Source organism: Dipodomys merriami, unplaced genomic scaffold (assembly GCF_024711535.1).
Source record: "Dipodomys merriami isolate MVZ:Mamm:240054 unplaced genomic scaffold, mDipMer1.0.p SCAF_70, whole genome shotgun sequence".
In the NCBI taxonomy this organism is placed as follows: domain Eukaryota; kingdom Metazoa; phylum Chordata; class Mammalia; order Rodentia; family Heteromyidae; genus Dipodomys; species Dipodomys merriami.
In genome coordinates, this window is record NW_027206291.1 from 1,729,503 (window position 1) to 1,746,109 (window position 16,607).

Here is a 16,607-nt window from a genome sequence, read left to right on the forward strand (position 1 = left end):
CCGGGGGGAGGAGGGGGCAGGAGGAGGGGGCAGGAGGAGGCTGGCTCCCCGGGAGGGGGGCAGGAGGAGGGGGCAGGAGGAGGCTGGCTCCCGGGGAGGGGGGGGAGGGGGCAGGAGGAGGCTGGCTGGGGGGGGGAGGGGGCAGGAGGAGGGGGCAGGAGGAGGCTGGCTGGGGGGGGAGGGGGCAGGAGGAGGCTGGCTCCCCGGGAGGGGGGCAGGAGGAGGGGGCAGGAGGAGGCTGGCTCCCCGGGAGGGGCAGGAGGGGAAGGCGCGGTTGGTTTGCACACGTCACTAAAATGTTGGCATGTCTGACGGGCACGGTGGGGCACGCCCGTAATCCCAGCCACTCCAGAGCTAGCCTGGGCAAAGGGAAGGAAGGACAGACAGACGGACGGAAGGAAGCGAGCAAGCTCAGCTAGGGCGGCAGAGGCCCTGCCTGGCACACACAGAGCCAGGGTTTGATCCCACAGCAGGACAGGGGCGCACGCACGCACGCAGAGGCCCACGTGGACCCCGGCTCCCCACTAACGCAGCCTTTGTCCCTGAGCCGAGTCTCCTGCCCTGCGACGTTCCCGCGCCAGGTCTGTTGGCCAGAGTCCGCCTTCCAGATCCAGTCTGGCTTGCGGGCGCCACCGTCCCGGGCCTGACTGGGGCCTGGGCGCCGGCCCTGAGCTTTTCACTCTAGGCTGGCACTCAACCACTTGGGCCAGGTTCCACTCCCAGCTTCGTGCTGGCTCGTTGGGGATGAGACTCTCCAGGACCTTCCTGCCCAAGACTGGCTTCCAACCCTAACCGGGATTACAGGCGTGAGCCCCGGCCTCCACCTTCAAACCCTGGGCAGAGCCTGTGCCCAGCCGCACCCAAATGTCCACCAGGGCTGGCTGCTCCCTCCCCCCCAATTGTCACCCAACTGGTTTGGTGGCCCTGGGGCCTGGACTGACTCTTTACACATGACAGGTAAGTTCTTTGGAAACACATGCTGTGTGTGCTGCTGGGAAGGGATTCCAGTTATTCAAGACCCAAAGACAAGAGCGCGCGCACACACACACACACAAGCACACACACACGCGCACACACACACGCACGTGCGCACACACGGAACTGGCCCAGGGCCTTTGCACGCCCAGTGCTCTCTGCCTGCCTGCCCCCTCCCCCCCTCCAATCTTTCGCACATGGCCCTACGCCATCATCTCCCAGAAGATGCGAGAAGTCCTGACAAAAGCAAAGCAGATCCCATCCTCCTGTCACGCCGGCTACCCAGGAAGCTGTGGTCTGAGGACGGAGGCTGGAGGCCAGGATCGTCTGTGGGACTGATCCCCAGGGAGCCACCAGCAGCCGGATGGACAGTGAGGCTGTGTGCAGCCCTGATCGCACCAGCTCGGGGACAGCGCCCAGGCCCTGAGTTCAAGCCCCAGGACCACCTGAACATAAATGAATCAACACAAGATGCGGCTCTGGGAGCCAAGAGCCCCCCCCACCCCCAGGGCCCCGGTGTGTGGGGCCCGGGCGCCACCTGCAGGCCAGCGTGGCAAGTGCAGCCACCAGAGGGAGACGCGGGGTGCAGAACCAGTGCCTGGGCCTGGGCCTCCCCTCCCGGTTCCCCCTGCTTCAGCCAGCAGCGGCCGCTTCCCTCCTCCTCCCCCTCCCCTCCCCTCCCCCTCCCCCCTCTCCTCCTCCCCCTCCCCCTCTCATCCTCTTCCCCCTCCTCCTCCTCCTCCTCCTTTTTTTCTTCTTCTGTTGGTCGTGGGGCTTGAACTCTGGGCCTGGGCGCTGTCCCTCAGCTCTTCAGCTCAAGGCGAGCGCTCTACCACTTGAGCTACAGCGCCACTTCCGGTTTTCTGGTGGTTTATTGGAGATAGGAGTCTCACAGCCTTTCCTGCCCGGGCTGGCTTTGAACTGTGATCCTCAGATCTCAGCCATTGGGTAGTGAAGTCTTGCTTCGCTTCTGTCCGGGCCTTGGCCTGGGCTGTGATCTGCCTGGTTTTAGGCTCAGCTGGGTGACAGCACTCCACTCCCCCCCCCCACTCCCCCCTCCACTCCTCCCCTCCCCCCCCCCCCCCCCCCCCCGTTCCACGGAGATGAAATCCGGAGCCGTGCCCGGCCGGCCTGGAACAGCGATCCTCCTGCATCATGTCGGCCGATCACGCCCTGGAGCTCTGGCCGCACACGCCTCTGTCCTTGGGCTGCGGGCAGCAGGTGGAGGGTGGCGTGAGGCTGCGGAAGAGGAAGAGCGTGTTGTCCAGCCTGGTCCGGCAGCCCAGGGTCAGCACCCCAGGGTGGACAGCGCCTGCCCTGGTGGCCAGCAGGGCCGTCCCCGCCACGCCCAGCTGCCCCAGCCGTGTGACACGCAGGCAGCCCCCGAGGAGGTGGGTCTGTCCCCCCCAGCGCCCCCCCCCCCGCCACCTGAGCCCCCACCACGCTGCCTCCACGGCACCCGGGCCGCAAAACACCCACGGTGAGCAGGAGGAGGAGGCGGGCTCAAAAAGCCCAAGTCTAGGCCCCCACTCGTGGCTCACACCTGTCATCCCAGCCACTCAGGAGGCTGAGATGTGAGGATCGCGGTTGGAAGCCAGCCCAGGCAGAAACGTCCATGAGACGCTTAGCTCCAGTGAGCCACCAGAAAGCCAGTCATAGAGCTGTGGTTCAGGTGGTAGAGCGCCAGTGTGAGGGAGACAGGAAGCTCAAGGGCAGGGCTCTGGTCCTGAATTCAAGTTCCAGGGCCAGCACACACGCACATGCACACACGCACATGCACGCACACACACGTGCACACACGCACACACGCGCACAGTCTCTGTCATGGCAGCTGGGGGTGGACTCTGAGGCCAGGTGTGTCCAGACTCTCTTGAGGCTCCCTGCTCTTATATTAACAGCTGCTCGCCAGCTCAGCTGTGTGTGTGAGCTGGGGTATCAAGAGACACTCCGGCTGCTTTGCCTCTAAGTCTCTACCACCATGAACGTGAATCTAATGCCCACGGCCCAGCCGGGCGCTCTTTCCAGCCAGATGCATGTATGTAGCCCAGGCTGGTCTTGAACGCTGGGTCTTCCTACAATTGTCTCCCAAGTTGCTGGGATTCCAGGCATGTACCACTACCCTTAGCTTTCCATCGATTTTGTTTTCTTGTCCTTTGTCGGTGGAGGATCGTGGACCCTGGGGCCTGGGCGCTGTCCCTCAGCTCTTCAGCTCCAGGCCAGAGCTCTACCACTTGAGCCACAGCACCACTTCCGGTTTTCTTGTGTTCATTGGAGATAAGAGTCTCAGGGACTTTCCTGCCCAGGCTGGCTTTGAACCGCAATCCTCAGATCTCAGCCTCCTGAGTCACTGGCATCCAGATTTCAGTTACTTTTAACTAGACATTAAAATGTTTCGAAATTCTGTCTCCCCCAAGCTCTTCCTTTCCAATAATCCCAGAGGCCCGCAAGCCCCACAGCCAGCAGACAAACCCCGCACACCTGCACACATCTGCACACACCTGTATTCCCTTTATTTTGGGGTACCTTCCCAGTCAAACAAACCTCCAGAGATGCCAGCACCTCCTGTAACTGAATCTTGTGGGGCCATGGAACGGGAAGGAGGTGCGGGGCGCTGTCACCCCAGAATCCCCCTCCATCTTCAGACAGCAAAGCAACAGCCCAGGCCCTGGAGCCCGAGGCTGGCTTAGCCCCGGAGGATTGTGGGAAGCGGCTCGCAGCGCCGGTGCCTGGCGCCTGGGGATGGGCGGGGCGCAGAGCTGAACCTCCCAGGCCACCCAAGCGCAAACACTGTTCCCGGTGATTTCAGTCTCTCTCTGCGCTCTCGTGAAAGAAGATGCCAGAGTCGTCAGTTCTGTGTGTGTGTGTGTGTGTGTGCGAGCGTGCCAGTCCTGGAGCTTGAACTTGGGGCCCGGGCTCTGTCCCCGAGCTTTGTCACTCAAGGTTGGTGCTCTACCAACCTTGCCTCAGCTCCACGTCTGGCCTTTTGCTGGTTAACTGGAAATGAGTCTCTTGGATCTGTTTGCCTGGCTCTGCTTTGAACCACGAGCTTCAGACATCAGCCCCCATCCCCAGTGGCTTATTCATTTATTTGGTCGGTCGTGGGGCCTGAACTCTGGGCCTGGGCGCTGTCCCTCAGCTCTTCAGCTCAAGGCGAGCGCTCTACCACTTGAGCCACAGCGCCACTTCTGGCTTTTTTCTCTGTATGTGGTTCTGAGGAATGGAACCCAGGGCCTCATGCATGCGAGGCGAGCGCTACCACTGAGCCACCTTCCTCCCCCCCCCCCCCCCCGCCGTGGCTTATTTCTTGAGCAACAGAATGAGGAAGACACGAATGTCTATGCCGGCTTCTCTTCCAGCCTCTCCTCGGGGCACAGGACGCTGGGCGGGAGGGAGAGCCAGAGCCGGGGGAAGACAGTGGGAAACTGTCGGTGTCCATTGCAGGTAGTGGATAATTTCTCCTACCAGCCGCAAACGAACCGATGGAAAAGATCTCTATCTCAATCTCTATATAATCTACACGCTGGTAGCATCACAAAACATGTACACATAAAGCTAATGAGAAGCCGGGGCTGGTGGCTCCCGCCTGTCAGCCCAGCTACTCAGGAGGCTGAGATCTCAGGCTCAAGGTTCAATTCCAGCCTGAGCAGGAAAATCTGTGAGACTCTTATCTCCAATGAACCACCAGAAAACTGGAAGTAGCGCTGTGGCTCAAGTGGTAGAGCTCTGGCCTGGAGCTGAAGAGCTGAGGGACAGCACCCAGGCCCAGAGTTCAGACCCCACGACCAGCAAAATAAACAAACAAAAAACAACTACACCACAGAGCCACAGCCACACAAACAGCATGTTCCCCCCCCATGATGCACAAACCCCAGACAAAACCACACACCCAGGGCCAACTGATGTTTGACAAAAGAGCCCAAAGTGCACTGGAGAGTCTTCTCCATCAATGGCAGCGGGAAGGAGGGGGGGGAGAGGGAGGGAGGGAGGGAGGAGGGGGGGAAGGAGAGGGGGAGAGGGGAAGGGGAGGGGGAGGGCAGGGGAGGGGGGAGGGAAGGGGAGGGGGAGGAGGGAAGAGGGGGAAGGGGAGGGGGAAGCGGAGGGGGGAAGGGGGGCGGCTGGGGGCCCCAGGCTTCCTTCCTCCTGCTGGGCCACAGACGCAGGGCAGGAGCCAGAGGAGACACTGGTGCTGTAGCCCCGTGGCCACAGAGGTGAGGGGGTCGGCCTGCATGCTCTTTTTGGGGTTCAGGCTGTGGCCCGGACCTGCCCTGCCCTCCTGGGGTGCAGTGGGGGGCTGGGGGGGCTGGGGTGGGATGGGGGTGCAGTGGGGGGCTGGGGTGGGATGGGTGCAGTGGGGGGCTGGGGTGGGATGGGGGTGCAGTGGGGGCTGGTGTGGGATGGGGTGCAGTGGGGGGTTGGGGTGGGATGGGGGTGCAGTGGGGGTTGGGGGGCTGGGTGGGATGGGGTGCAGTGGGGGGCTGGGGTGGGATGGGGGTTGCAGTGGGGGGCTGGTGTGGGATGGGGTGCAGTGGGGGGTTGGGGTGGGATGGGGGTTGCAGTGGGGGGCTGGTGTGGGATGGGGTGCAGTGGGGGGTTGGGGTGGGATGGGGGTGCAGTGGGGGGCTGGGGGGGGCTGGGGTGGGATGGGGGTGCAGTGGGGGGCTGGGGGTGCAGTGGGGGGCTGGGGCAGGGGTGCAGTGGGGTGCAGGGGGGGCTGGGGTGGGATGGGGTTGCAGTGGGGGGTTGGGGTGGGATGGGGGTGCAGTGGGGGGTTGGGGGGCTGGGGTGGGATGGGGTGCAGCGGGGGCTGGGGGTGCAGTGGGGGGCTGGGGCTCGGCCTGGCCCCCTGCTGAGCGCCCCCCCCCGCAGGATGCCGTGGCCCCCGTCTCCGCCGCTGCTGCTGCTGCTGCTGGCCGCGGCCTCCTGGCTGGCGGCCCGCGTCCTCGCGCGGCTCCGCGCCGCCCGCGCCCTGGAGCGGCGCCTCCGCGTCTTCCCGCAGCCCCCGAGCCGGGGCCGGCTGCTGGGCCACCTGGGGCTGGTGAGGGGGGGGAGAGGGCGGGGGGGGGGGGAGAGGGCGGGGGGAGAGGGCGGGGGGGGGAGAGGGCGGGGGGGGAGAGGGCGGGGGGGAGAGGGCGGGGGGGAGGGCGGGGGGGAGGGCCGGGGTGAGAGGGGGGGAGGCGGGGGGAGAGGGCAGGGGGGGAGAGGGCGGGGGGAGAGGGCGGGGGGAGGGCGGGGGGAGAGGGTGGGGGGGGAGGGCGGGGGGAGAGGGCGGGGGGGAGAGGGCGGGGGGGAGAGGGCGGGGGGAGGGCGGGGGGAGAGGGCGGGGGGGAGGGTGGGGGAGAGGGCGGGGGGGAGAGGGCGGGGGGAGGGCGGGGGGAGAGGGCGGGGGGAGGGCGGGGGGAGGGCGGGGGGAGAGGGCGGGGGGGGAGGGCGGGGGGAGGGCGGGGGGGAGAGGGCGGGGGGAGAGGGCGGGGGGGAGGGCGGGGGGAGAGGGCGGGGGGGAGTGGGCGGGGGGGGGAGAGGGCGGGGGGAGAGGGCGGGGGGAGGGCGGGGGGGAGAGGGCGGGGGGGAGAGGGCGGGGGGAGGGCGGGGGGGAGGGCGGGGGGGGGAGGGCGGGGGGGGGGTGGGGGGAGAGGGCGGGGGGAGGGCGGGGGGAGAGGGCGGGGGGAGAGGGCGGGGGGAGGGCGGGGGGAGAGGGCGGGGGGGAGGGCGGGGCGGCGGGGGGGAGGGCGGGGGGAGGGCGGGGGGAGAGGGCGGGGGGAGAGGGCGGGGGGAGGGCGGGGGGAGAGGGCGGGGGGAGAGGGCGGGGGGAGGGCGGGGGGAGAGGGCGGGGGGGGGAGAGGGCGGGGGGAGAGGGCGGGGGGGAGAGGGCGGGGGGAGAGGGCGGGGGGGAGAGGGCGGGGGGGAGGGCGGGGGGGAGGGCCGGGGTGAGAGGGGGGGGAGGCGGGGGGAGAGGGCCGGGTGAGGGGGGGGGGGAGGGCGGGGGGAGAGGGCGGGGGGGAGAGGGCGGGGGGGAGGGCGGGGGGAGAGGGCGGGGGGGGAGGGCGGGGGGGAGAGGGCGGGGGGGAGAGGGCGGGGGGGAGGGCGGGGGGGAGAGGGGGCGGGGGGGAGGGCGGGGGGAGGGCGGGGGGAGAGGGCGGGGGGGAGGGCGGGGGGGAGGGCGGGGGGAGAGGGCGGGGGGAGGGCGGGGGGAGAGGGCGGGGGGAGGGCGGGGGGGAGAGGGCGGGGGGAGGGCGGGGGGGAGAGGGCGGGGGGAGAGGGCGGGGGGAGGGCGGGGGGGAGGGCGGGGGGAGGGCGGGGGGAGAGGGCGGGGGGAGGGCGGGGGGGGAGAGGGCGGGGGAGGGCGGGGGGAGAGGGGCGGGGGGAGGGCGGGGGGGGCGGGGGGGAGGGCGGGGGGGTGAGGGCGGGGGGGGAGGGCGGGGGGAGAGGGCGGGGGGGAGGCGGGGGGGGCGGGGGGAGGGCGGGGGGAGAGGGCGGGGGGGAGGGCGGGGGAGAGGGCGGGGAGAGGGCGGGGGGAGAGGGCGGGGGAGAGGGCGGGGGGAGGGCGGGGGGAGGGCGGGGGGGAGAGGGCGGGGGGGAGGGCGGGGGAGAGGGCGGGGAGAGGGCGGGGGGGAGAGGGCGGGGGAGAGGGCGGGGGGAGGGCGGGGGGGAGAGGGCGGGGGGGAGGGCGGGGGGGAGAGGGCGGGGGGGAGGGCGGGGGGGAGGGCGGGGGGGGGCGGGGGGGAGGGCGGGGGGGAGAGGGCGGGGGAGAGGGCGGGGGGAGGGCGGGGGGGAGAGGGCGGGGGGAGGGCGGGGGGAGAGGGCGGGGGGGAGGGCGGGGGGGAGGGCGGGGGGAGAGGGCGGGGGGGAGGGCGGGGGGAGAGGGCGGGGGGAGGGCGGGGGGGCGGGGGGAGAGGGCGGGGGGGAGGGCGGGGGGGGCGGGGGGGAGGGCGGGGGGGAGGGCGGGGGGAGAGGGCGGGGGGAGGGCGGGGGGGAGGGCGGGGGGAGAGGGCGGGGGGGAGGGCGGGGGGGGGCGGGGGGGAGGGCGGGGGTCCGGGGGGATCCGGGCGGGGTCCGGGGTCCAGGGCGGCCGAGAGCCGGTGCCGCCCCGCCCCGCCCGGCCCTCTCTGCCGGGGCCGTGGGCCGTGGGCCGTGGGGGGGTGGGGGGCTCCCGGCCCGGCCCCCTGCTCCTCTGTTTCCCGGGCCGCGGCCGTGGCTCCGGCGCCGGCTGCGTCGCCATCCCCCGCCGGAGGGCGGCGGCGGCGGTGGAGCCGCGCGGTGGAGCCTGTGTCGGGCTCCTGCTCATCCCGGGCGCCAGCCAAGAGCGCCTGCGCACGCACGCACGCCCATGCACACACACACACATACGCGCGCACGCACACACTCGTGCACACGCGCACGCTCGCACACACACACTGATGCATGCACACACGCGCACGCACAGACGCGCACGCGCACACGCACATGCACACGCACATATGCGCGCACACAGAGGCCCGATGTGCCAATGAGCCCCGTTGCCAACCTCGATAAAAGCTGGCGGCCCACTTCCCCTCGGGGAGGCCGCCCGCATCCGGCCCTCCCCCCCACCTGCTTCCCGTTTTGGCCCCGGTGCCGTCCAGTGCGTGTGGACCAGACAGACGGGGAGGGACAGAGCAGGAAGGGACGGGCCCGGGCCCACGGCCTCCCCAGCTTTTCCTGCTCAAGGCGGGCGCTCTACCACTTGAGCCACCACCCCACGTCGGCTTTTTACTGAACCATTAGCCAAGAGTCTCATGGGTTGTCCTGCCCAGGCTGGCTTTGAACCACAGTCCTCAGATCTCAGCTTCCGAGTCGCGGGGTGACAGGCCTGAGCGGACCCTGGCCCGGGCCGGGCAGGGGTTCTACCAGTTGAGTCATGCCCCCAGGCCCTTTTTTCCCCCCTTTTGTTACTTTTCAATACGTGGAGGAGGGCCCGCAGTGCAGGGTGGGGGAGAGCCGAGGATGAGGAGTCAGAGGGGATCCTGGGCTCAGGCCGGAGGGGCCAAGTCCCCCCCCCCCCCCCGCAGATCCGGAGCTCGGAGGAAGGCCTGCGGTGCCTGCAGGGCCTGGCCCGCGGGTTCGAGACCGCGTGCCTGTGCTGGCTGGCGCCGTGGCAGCCCGTGGTGCGCCTCTTCCACCCCGACTTCATCAAGCCCGTGCTCCTGGCCCCAGGTACGGCCCCGCGGCCGGGACCCCGCGCTGCCCCTGCCGGTCCCCGGCACGAGTGCAGGAAGGGGGACAGGGCCGGCGGCTCCCTCGGTGGGGCCACGGCCCCGTGGGGCCACCGCGGGCCGCATCGCGCCTGGGAGCGGCTGCGGCCAGCCTGGCTCTCTCCTGACGTCACCGGGGCCCCGGCCCAGCTCTGAGACCCCAGGGCCCCTCCAGGACAGCAGAGACTTTTTGCTTTGGGGCGGGTCCTGGGGCTTGAACTCCGGGCCTGGGACAGTGGGGGTGTCTGGAGAAAGTTCTGGAGACAGGAAGGTGAGCTCCCCTGGTTAGAGCGTCAGGCTTGAGGGGCAAAGGCTTGGGGACAGTGCCCAGGCCCTGAGTTCATGCCCCGAGTCGGGTATGAGAAAAGAGAACCAAAAAGCTGAAGTCAGGGCTGGAGGCGTGGTTCAGCAGGAGCACACCCGCCTGGCAGGGGAGGAGCCTGCGCCCGCTGGGGTCCCGCACAGCGCTGTCTGCCACGCCAGCGTGTGGACGGGATGGGGGGGGAGTCAGGGTCTGGGGTGCCCTGTGCGCCCTCGGTGCTCCCCCTCCCCCGCCGCCCCTTCCCTCCGGGCTCGGAGCGGGACGTGGGGACCCCAGCTGGGAGCCCCACGCCACCTCTCTCTCTGCCTGTCCTGCACCCAGCTGCCGTCGCCCCCAAGGACACCGTCTTCTACCGGTTCCTGAGGCCCTGGCTGGGTGAGCGCGGGGGACAGGGCGGGGGACGGGGCGGGGGCAGCCCGGGGGCCTGGGGGGCGCTGCCCTCACCCACGAAGCACTCTGCCACTGCCAGGGGACGGACTCCTGCTGAGCGCCGGGGGCAAGTGGGCCTGCCACAGGCGCATGCTGACGCCCGCCTTCCACTTCAGCATCCTGAAGCCATACACCAAGATCTTCAACCGCAGCGTGGACACCATGCACGTGCGTGGCCGCAGCCCCGTGAGCTGGGGGGGCACTCTGAGGCCAGGGCGGGGTCTCTTTCAGCCATGGCATCCTCTTTTGTAAAAAGAAAAGAGAAAAGGAATCCCCACTGTGAAGGCCACGCCGGTGGCTCACGCCTGTCATCCCAGCTGCTCAGGAGGCTGAGATCTGAGGATCGCAGTTCAAAGCCAGCCCGGGCAGGGAGGTCTGGGAGAGTCTGATCTCCAACCGAAGGCTGGAGGTGGCCCTGTGGCTCCCGGGGGACAGGCTGGGCCACTCAGGTCCCTCCCCGCCCCCATCTCCGGCCAGGCCAAGTGGCGACGTCTGATTGCGGAGGGTGTCACGCATCTGGACATGTTCGAGCACATCAGCCTCATGACCTTGGACAGTCTGCTGAGATGCGTCTTCGGCTTCCACAGCGACTGTCAGGAGTGAGTGCCCGGCGAGGCCCAGGGCACCCAGAGAGGAAGGCTGAGATCTGAGCATCACGGTTCAAAGCCAGCCTGGGCAAGAAAGTCCAGGAGTGCCTCATCTCCAGTTTAGAGGCCTGGGAAGCCAAGAGACAGAGACAGGGGCGGGGCTGAGGCCCTCAGGCCACACCCCCAAAGGCCTAGCCCTGCCTTTTAAAGGGCCCAGTCGCACACCACGGGCTGGCAAAGAAGCCTTTGGCAGGTGAGAGCTCCCCGCGGAGATGGAGCTGGTGGTCATGGAGACATGAGGAGACTGAGGCCCGAGCTGTGAGGAGCCGCTGCACTCCAGGGGTGCAGATCTGGGACTGGGAGGAGGGGCATGCAGTCAGGCCTGGGGTGGCTGGGTCATGCGGTGGGGGAGAGGGGGTCGGGGAGGCTCAGGGGGCCTCCCGTCGGGCTCGTCCTGCAGGAAGCCCAGCGAGTACATCGCCGCCATCGTGGAGCTCAGCGCCCTGGTGGCCAAGAGACACCAGCAACCGCTGCTGCACCTGGACTTCCTGTACCAGCTGACCCCCGACGGGCGCCGCTTCCGGAAGGCCTGCCGCCTGGTGCACGCCTTCACCGACGCCGTCATCCGGGAACGGCGCCGCTCCCTCCTGGGCCAGGGCCTGGACGATGGCCTCCGGGCCAAGGCCAAGGCCAAAACCCTGGACTTCATTGACGTGCTTCTGCTGGCCAAGGTGGGCCGGGCAGAGGATGGGGGGGGAGAGAGGGGGGGACACAAACTGTGTTCTCAGCCTCAGGAAGCTCTCCAGAGAAAATCTGTGTGTAGACGGTGGGTTGGGCGCCGGTGGTCACACCTGTCATCCCAGCTGCTCAGGAGGCTGAGATCTGAGGATCGTGGTTCAAAGCCAGCCCGGGCAGGAAAGTCGGGGAGACTCCTTATCTTCAGTGAATCATCACAAAGCCAGAAGTAGAGAGGTGGCTAGGAGAGGAGGACGCAGGCCGGGGCCTGGGGCGGTGGCGGCCGGGCAGCCCCGGCTTGGGGTGGAAGGTGGGTGCTCGGGCTGCTCTCCGCTGCGGCTCCCACGCCCTCGGCTCCTGCGTCCTCGGCCTCCTGCGGTTCTGCAGCGTTTTCTCTCCCAGGATGAGGACGGGAAGGCGCTGTCCGACCAGGACATCCGGGCGGAGGCCGACACCTTCATGTTTGGGGGTGAGGCTTGGGGCAGGAGTCCCTCCACCCTGGGGCCCCGCTCTGCGCCCGCCCCCTCCCCGCCCGCCCCCTCCCGGCCCGCCCCCTCCCCGCCCAGGCGCTGTCCGCGCTCAGCCCGGTGACCCCCGCCCCGCCGCTGCCCCTCAGGCCACGACACCACGGCCAGCGGGCTCTCCTGGGTCCTCTACAACCTGGCCAAGCACCCGCAGCACCAGGAGCGCTGCCGGCAGGAGGTGCGGGAGCTCCTGAGGGGCCGCGACCCGCAGGAGGTGGAGTGGTGAGCGTGGTCCCCCCCACACCCCCCACCCCAGCTCGGCTCCAGGGGGGGAGGGGGCAGGACTTCCGGATGGCCTCCTTCCTGCCTGTTGAAGGTCAGAGGATCCTGGGGAGTCATGGGAAGAGCTTGGGTGCTGGGGACTTAGTGAAAGGCGGGAGGGCGGGTGCGGCATCCCTTCTCTCAAAGCAAATGCAGGTGTCACTCATCTTCCCCCCAGTGTCTGGTGTCCCCCAGCATCCCAGCCCAGGCCGGGTCAGGGCCATGGGGGGGTGTGTGAAGGCCTTAGGCCTGTCCACAGCCTCCCAGGTCCCAGGAAACATCTCCCCCTGCCCCCAGTCCTGGGGCCTGAACTCAGGGCCTGGGCGCTGTCCCTCAGCTCTTCAGCTCAAGGCGAGCGCTCTACCACTTGAGCCCCAGCGCCATATCTGGCTTTTTTCCTGCTTATGTGGTGCTGAGGTATGGAACCCAGGGCCTCATGCATGCAAGGCGAGCGCTCTACCATGGAGCCACCTTTCCAGGGCCAACATGGGCTTTTGCTCTGTGAGTGTGCGTGCGTGTGCATGTGCCGGTCCTGGGGTTTGAACTCAGGGCCTGGGCGCTGTTCCTGAGCTTTTTTGCTCCAAGGCCAGCGCTCTGCCCCTTGAGCCACAGCGCCACTTTCCTGGTGGTTCCTTGGAGATCAGAGTCTCAGGGACTTTCCTGCCCGGGCTGGCTTTGAACCGCGACCCTCAGGTCTCAGCCTGGGGTTGGGGGTGGAGAGCCCGTGCGCGGCTCCGGGTGACGGCGGGCGCCCTCAGGGACGACCTGGCCCGGCTGCCCTTCCTGACCATGTGCCTCAAGGAGAGCCTGCGGCTGCACCCGCCCGTCACCGGCGTCTCCCGCTGCTGCGCGCGGGACGTGCGGCTGCCCGACGGCCGGGTCATCCCCAGAGGTGCGGGGGGGGGGGGGGGCGGGGCGGGGCACCGGACGGCCCGGCCTCACTCCCCCCCCACCCCCCGCAGGCGTCGTCTGCCGCGTCTGTATTTTCGGGACTCATCACAACCCCGCGGTGTGGCCGGACCCCGAGGTGCTGCGCCCGCGCTCCCGGGGTCCCCGGCGGGGCGGGGTCCGGGGTCACCGGAGGGCCGGGGTCCGGGCTTCCCCGCGCTCCCCGGCGGGGCGGGGGTTCAGGCGCCCCGCGGCCCCGCCCCGCCGCCAGCGCCCCGTCCCCCGCGCCCCCCGCAGGCCTTCGACCCCTTCCGCTTCCACCCGGACCAGGAGCGGGGCCGCCTCGCCTTCCTCGCCTTCTCCGCCGGGCCCAGGTGAGGCGCGCGGGGCGCGGGGCAGCGGGTCCCCCACCCGCACTCCGGCGGGGCCCGTCCCCCCATGCCCGGGGTCCCCGTCCCCCCCCCCGTCCCCCCGAGGTCCCCGTCCTCCACGGCCCCAGTACTCCGGAGTCCCCGTCACCCCCCGTCCCCCCGAGGTCCCCGTCCTCCACGGCCCCGTCCCCCCGGGCTCCCCGTCCTCCACCGCCCCGGCACCCCGGGCCCCCAGTCACCCCCCGACCCCGCAGGAACTGCATCGGGCAGACCTTCGCGCTGAGCGAGATGAAGGTGGCGCTGGCGCTGACGCTGCTGCGCTTCCGCGTGCTGCCCGCAGGGGGCGCCGCGGGGCCCGAGCCGCGCCGGAAGCCGGAGCTCATCCTGCGCGCCGAGGGCGGCCTGTGGCTGCGCGCGCAGCCCCTGGACTGACCCCGCCCCGCCCTCCCCCTGCCCGGACAGGCCCCAATAAAGCTGCGCCCACCGAGTCCGCGCCTCACTGCCGGCGGGGTGGGCGGGGCTGGAGAGGGCGTGGTGGAAGGTGGGCGGGGTCAGGGGCGGGGTGGGCGGGTGTGGTCAGTGTCGGGGTGGGCGGGGCCGGGTGTTGGGGGACACAGCCCAGGGCCCAGGAGCCCACAGCTGTCTGGCTGTTGTCCCCGAAATGGAGCCCCTGCGTGGTGACCCCCCCTGGAATCCCAGCCAGTCTGGAGGCCCAGGCCTGAGGATGGAGGCTGGAGGTTCGCTAGCCTCGATGAAGACGGAGGGACAGCAGGCAGACGCCAGGGCTGGCAGGGAGTGGTTCCGGGCCGGGCGGAGGCCTGGTCATTTCTGGGCCCGGGCTATAGCTGTGGAGGTGGCAGGCAAACCGTCCTGAGACTGAGGCTCACGTTACGCGCCTGTCCAGCTCCAAGACGGACAGGCAGCTCCTTTCTTTGGGTCTCCCGGCTCTGGGCAGCCGTGAAAGGTCAGGCACGGAGTGAGGTCCTCTGGGATCCGGCACCATCCCTCCGGCTGCTCTTCAGGACCCCTGGTCGCCAGGGCTGGGATGGCTTGTCCCACGTGGTTTTTTTTCCCCATCGGCCTGGGCGCTGTCCCTGGGCTCTTTAGCTCAAGAGTGCTCTATCACTTCTGGTTTTCTGGTGATTAATTGGAGATAAGAGTCTCATGGACTTTCCTGCCCAGGCTGCTTTGAACTGTGATCCTCAGATCTCAGTCTCCTGAGTAGCTAGGATGACAGGTGTGAGCCACCAGCGCCAAGCTGAAACCATCCATTTTTAACTGAGTGGCTCTGTATCCAAGGCAGCTCACATTCTTGGGAAACATATTAAAAACTTGACAAATTTAATAGTGTACAGTTACTTTCATAGATGGACAGAAAGAATGAGATGCTGTTTTACATCTGTGTATTAATCATGACCTTATTTAAATCACAGCCAGCTTAATTACATACCAGCTATACTGACTTTATTCATAAGCTTTAGCTTATAAATCCAAGACATACTCATACCATCTGCTACTTACTCGAGCCTTGAGGTATGTCTTAATTTCTTCTCTTTTTCCATTTTGGAACAAACATTGAAGACAATGTTTACTTTTTTTTTTTTTTTTGTCGGTCGTGGGGCTTGAACTCTGGGCCTGGGCGCTGTCCCTCAGCTCCTCAGCTCAAGGCGAGCGCTCTACCACTTGAGCTACAGCACCAATTCCGGGTTTTCTGGTGGTTTATTGGAGATAGGAGTCTCACGGTCTCTCCTGCCCGGGCTGGCTTTGAACCGCGATCCTCAGATCTCAGCCTCCTGAGTAGCTAGGATTACAGGCGTGAGCCACCAGCGCCCAGTGCAATGTTTACTTTCTAAATCCTTTCTTATCCAAATAAACCATTTTTGTTTCCTGTTTCTCTTTACATTTACTAATAACTCTAATCATTACTCTAATCATGACTCCAAGACACACTTAGTCTCACCACCAAGCTCAGATGAGCTTCTTTGTGGCTTCAGTTTGAAACTGCCTTTGTTTCTTTCTACCTTTTCTTTTCTTTCTCCTTCCTTCCTTCTTTTCTTTACATTCTTTTATTTTCTTTCTTTTCCCTTTGACTTGCAGAGCCACTTATCAGAAACTCTTTAAAACAATTTTGTGGACTGGGAAGGTGGCTCAGTGGTAGAGTGCTCCCCTAGCATGCAGGAAGCCCTGGGTTCGATTCTTCAGCACCACAGACACAGAAAAAGCCAGAAGTGGTGCTGTGGCTCAAGTGGTAGAGTGCTAGCCTTGAGGAAAAAGAAGCTCAGGGACAGCACCCAGGCCCTGAGTTCAAGGCCTAGGACTGGCAAAAAAAAAAAAAAAAAAAAAATTGGTCAAGAGGCACATTAGCATATGAATTGACCTTTAAACACTTGCTGGGCAGATGGAGATAGAAGGAAAATCCACCAAGTGGCCAAGATGGGGGAAAAAAAAATCAAGCCAGGGGGCTGGGAAGGTGGCTTAGTGGTAGCGTGCTTGCCTAGCATGCATGAAGGCCCAGGTTCAATTCCTCAGCACGACATACACAGAAAAAGCCAGAAATGGCACTGTGGCTCAAGTGGTAGAGTGCTAGCCTTGAGCAAAAGAAGCTCAGAGACAGTGCTCAGGCCTGAGTTCAAGCCCCAGGACCAGCAAAAAAAAAAAAAAATCAGGATGGTAAGACAACTTGGTGGTGCATTATTAAGCAAGCAAGCAAGTGGACAATCAGCAGACAGACAAGCAGAATGGCACGGTACACAGCAAGCGGGGGAGGAGACTGAACTCTATAAGACAAGGAAAGCTAGAGCCACGGCTGGGAGGCTTAGGAGGCAGGGGAGACAGGCAGGAGTCGCACAGAGAGGAGAACTTGAACCTCTAGCCATTTACCACTGTGTTAGCAGAATCTGCAGCAAAAATGAGGCATTGTAGCTTTAAAGAGCTGAGTGGGTGGACATCTAAGACCCCACTCTGAAGGGGTCAGGAGCACCCCACTGGGGTCTGGCGAGTGTAAAAGGCGACGGACGGACAGTGTCCCTGTCCACCCACGGTCTCTCAGCGTGAGAGTCAAATTCTCCATTCTGGCATCACTGAGACGAGAGGTGACCGGCCCAGGAGGTGTGAGGACCCTCTGGGGTGAGTCAGGGGCTGTCACAGTCCCTCACCAGAGGGGAGGGGGAGGGGGGCGGCGGCGTGAGGGATGCAGGGCGGTGGCAGTCAAGGACGAAGTCTGCGTGGATTTCCTCCAGTAGCTGCAATGTCCACCAGGAAGCCCCAGGCGGGTGCCGGCCACGGCGGTGTCCCTGCCCCTGTGACAG

At 66.9% G+C, this 16,607-nt stretch overlaps 1 protein-coding gene across 1 annotated transcript; it reads left to right on the plus strand.

Moving 5' to 3' along the window:
- The first annotated feature begins 5,154 nt into the window (after positions 1-5,154).
- LOC138817517 (cytochrome P450 4F3-like) lies at positions 5,155-13,787 on the plus strand. Its single transcript, XM_070007942.1, has 13 exons — positions 5,155-5,183; positions 5,842-6,010; positions 9,000-9,144; positions 9,826-9,879; positions 9,974-10,101; positions 10,411-10,532; positions 10,981-11,251; positions 11,658-11,724; positions 11,872-12,001; positions 12,799-12,932; positions 13,003-13,067; positions 13,226-13,302; positions 13,554-13,787. The coding sequence occupies exons 2-13, from the start codon at positions 5,843-5,845 to the stop codon at positions 13,729-13,731; spliced, it is 1,539 nt and encodes a 512-aa protein (XP_069864043.1). The 5' UTR covers positions 5,155-5,183; position 5,842; the 3' UTR covers positions 13,732-13,787.
- Positions 13,788-16,607: the final 2,820 nt, after the last annotated feature.

Bases quoted from the DNA above. Each gene is read 5' to 3' on its own strand.
- LOC138817517 (XM_070007942.1), top strand. From the start codon at position 5,843: ATGCCGTGGCCCCCGTCTCCGCCGCTGCTGCTGCTGCTGCTGGCCGCG. The intron at 11,725-11,871 runs GTGAGGCTTGGG...GCTGCCCCTCAG, and splicing joins CGACACCTTCATGTTTGGGG to GCCACGACACCACGGCCAGC. The intron at 12,933-13,002 runs GTGCGGGGGGGG...CACCCCCCGCAG, and splicing joins CGGCCGGGTCATCCCCAGAG to GCGTCGTCTGCCGCGTCTGT.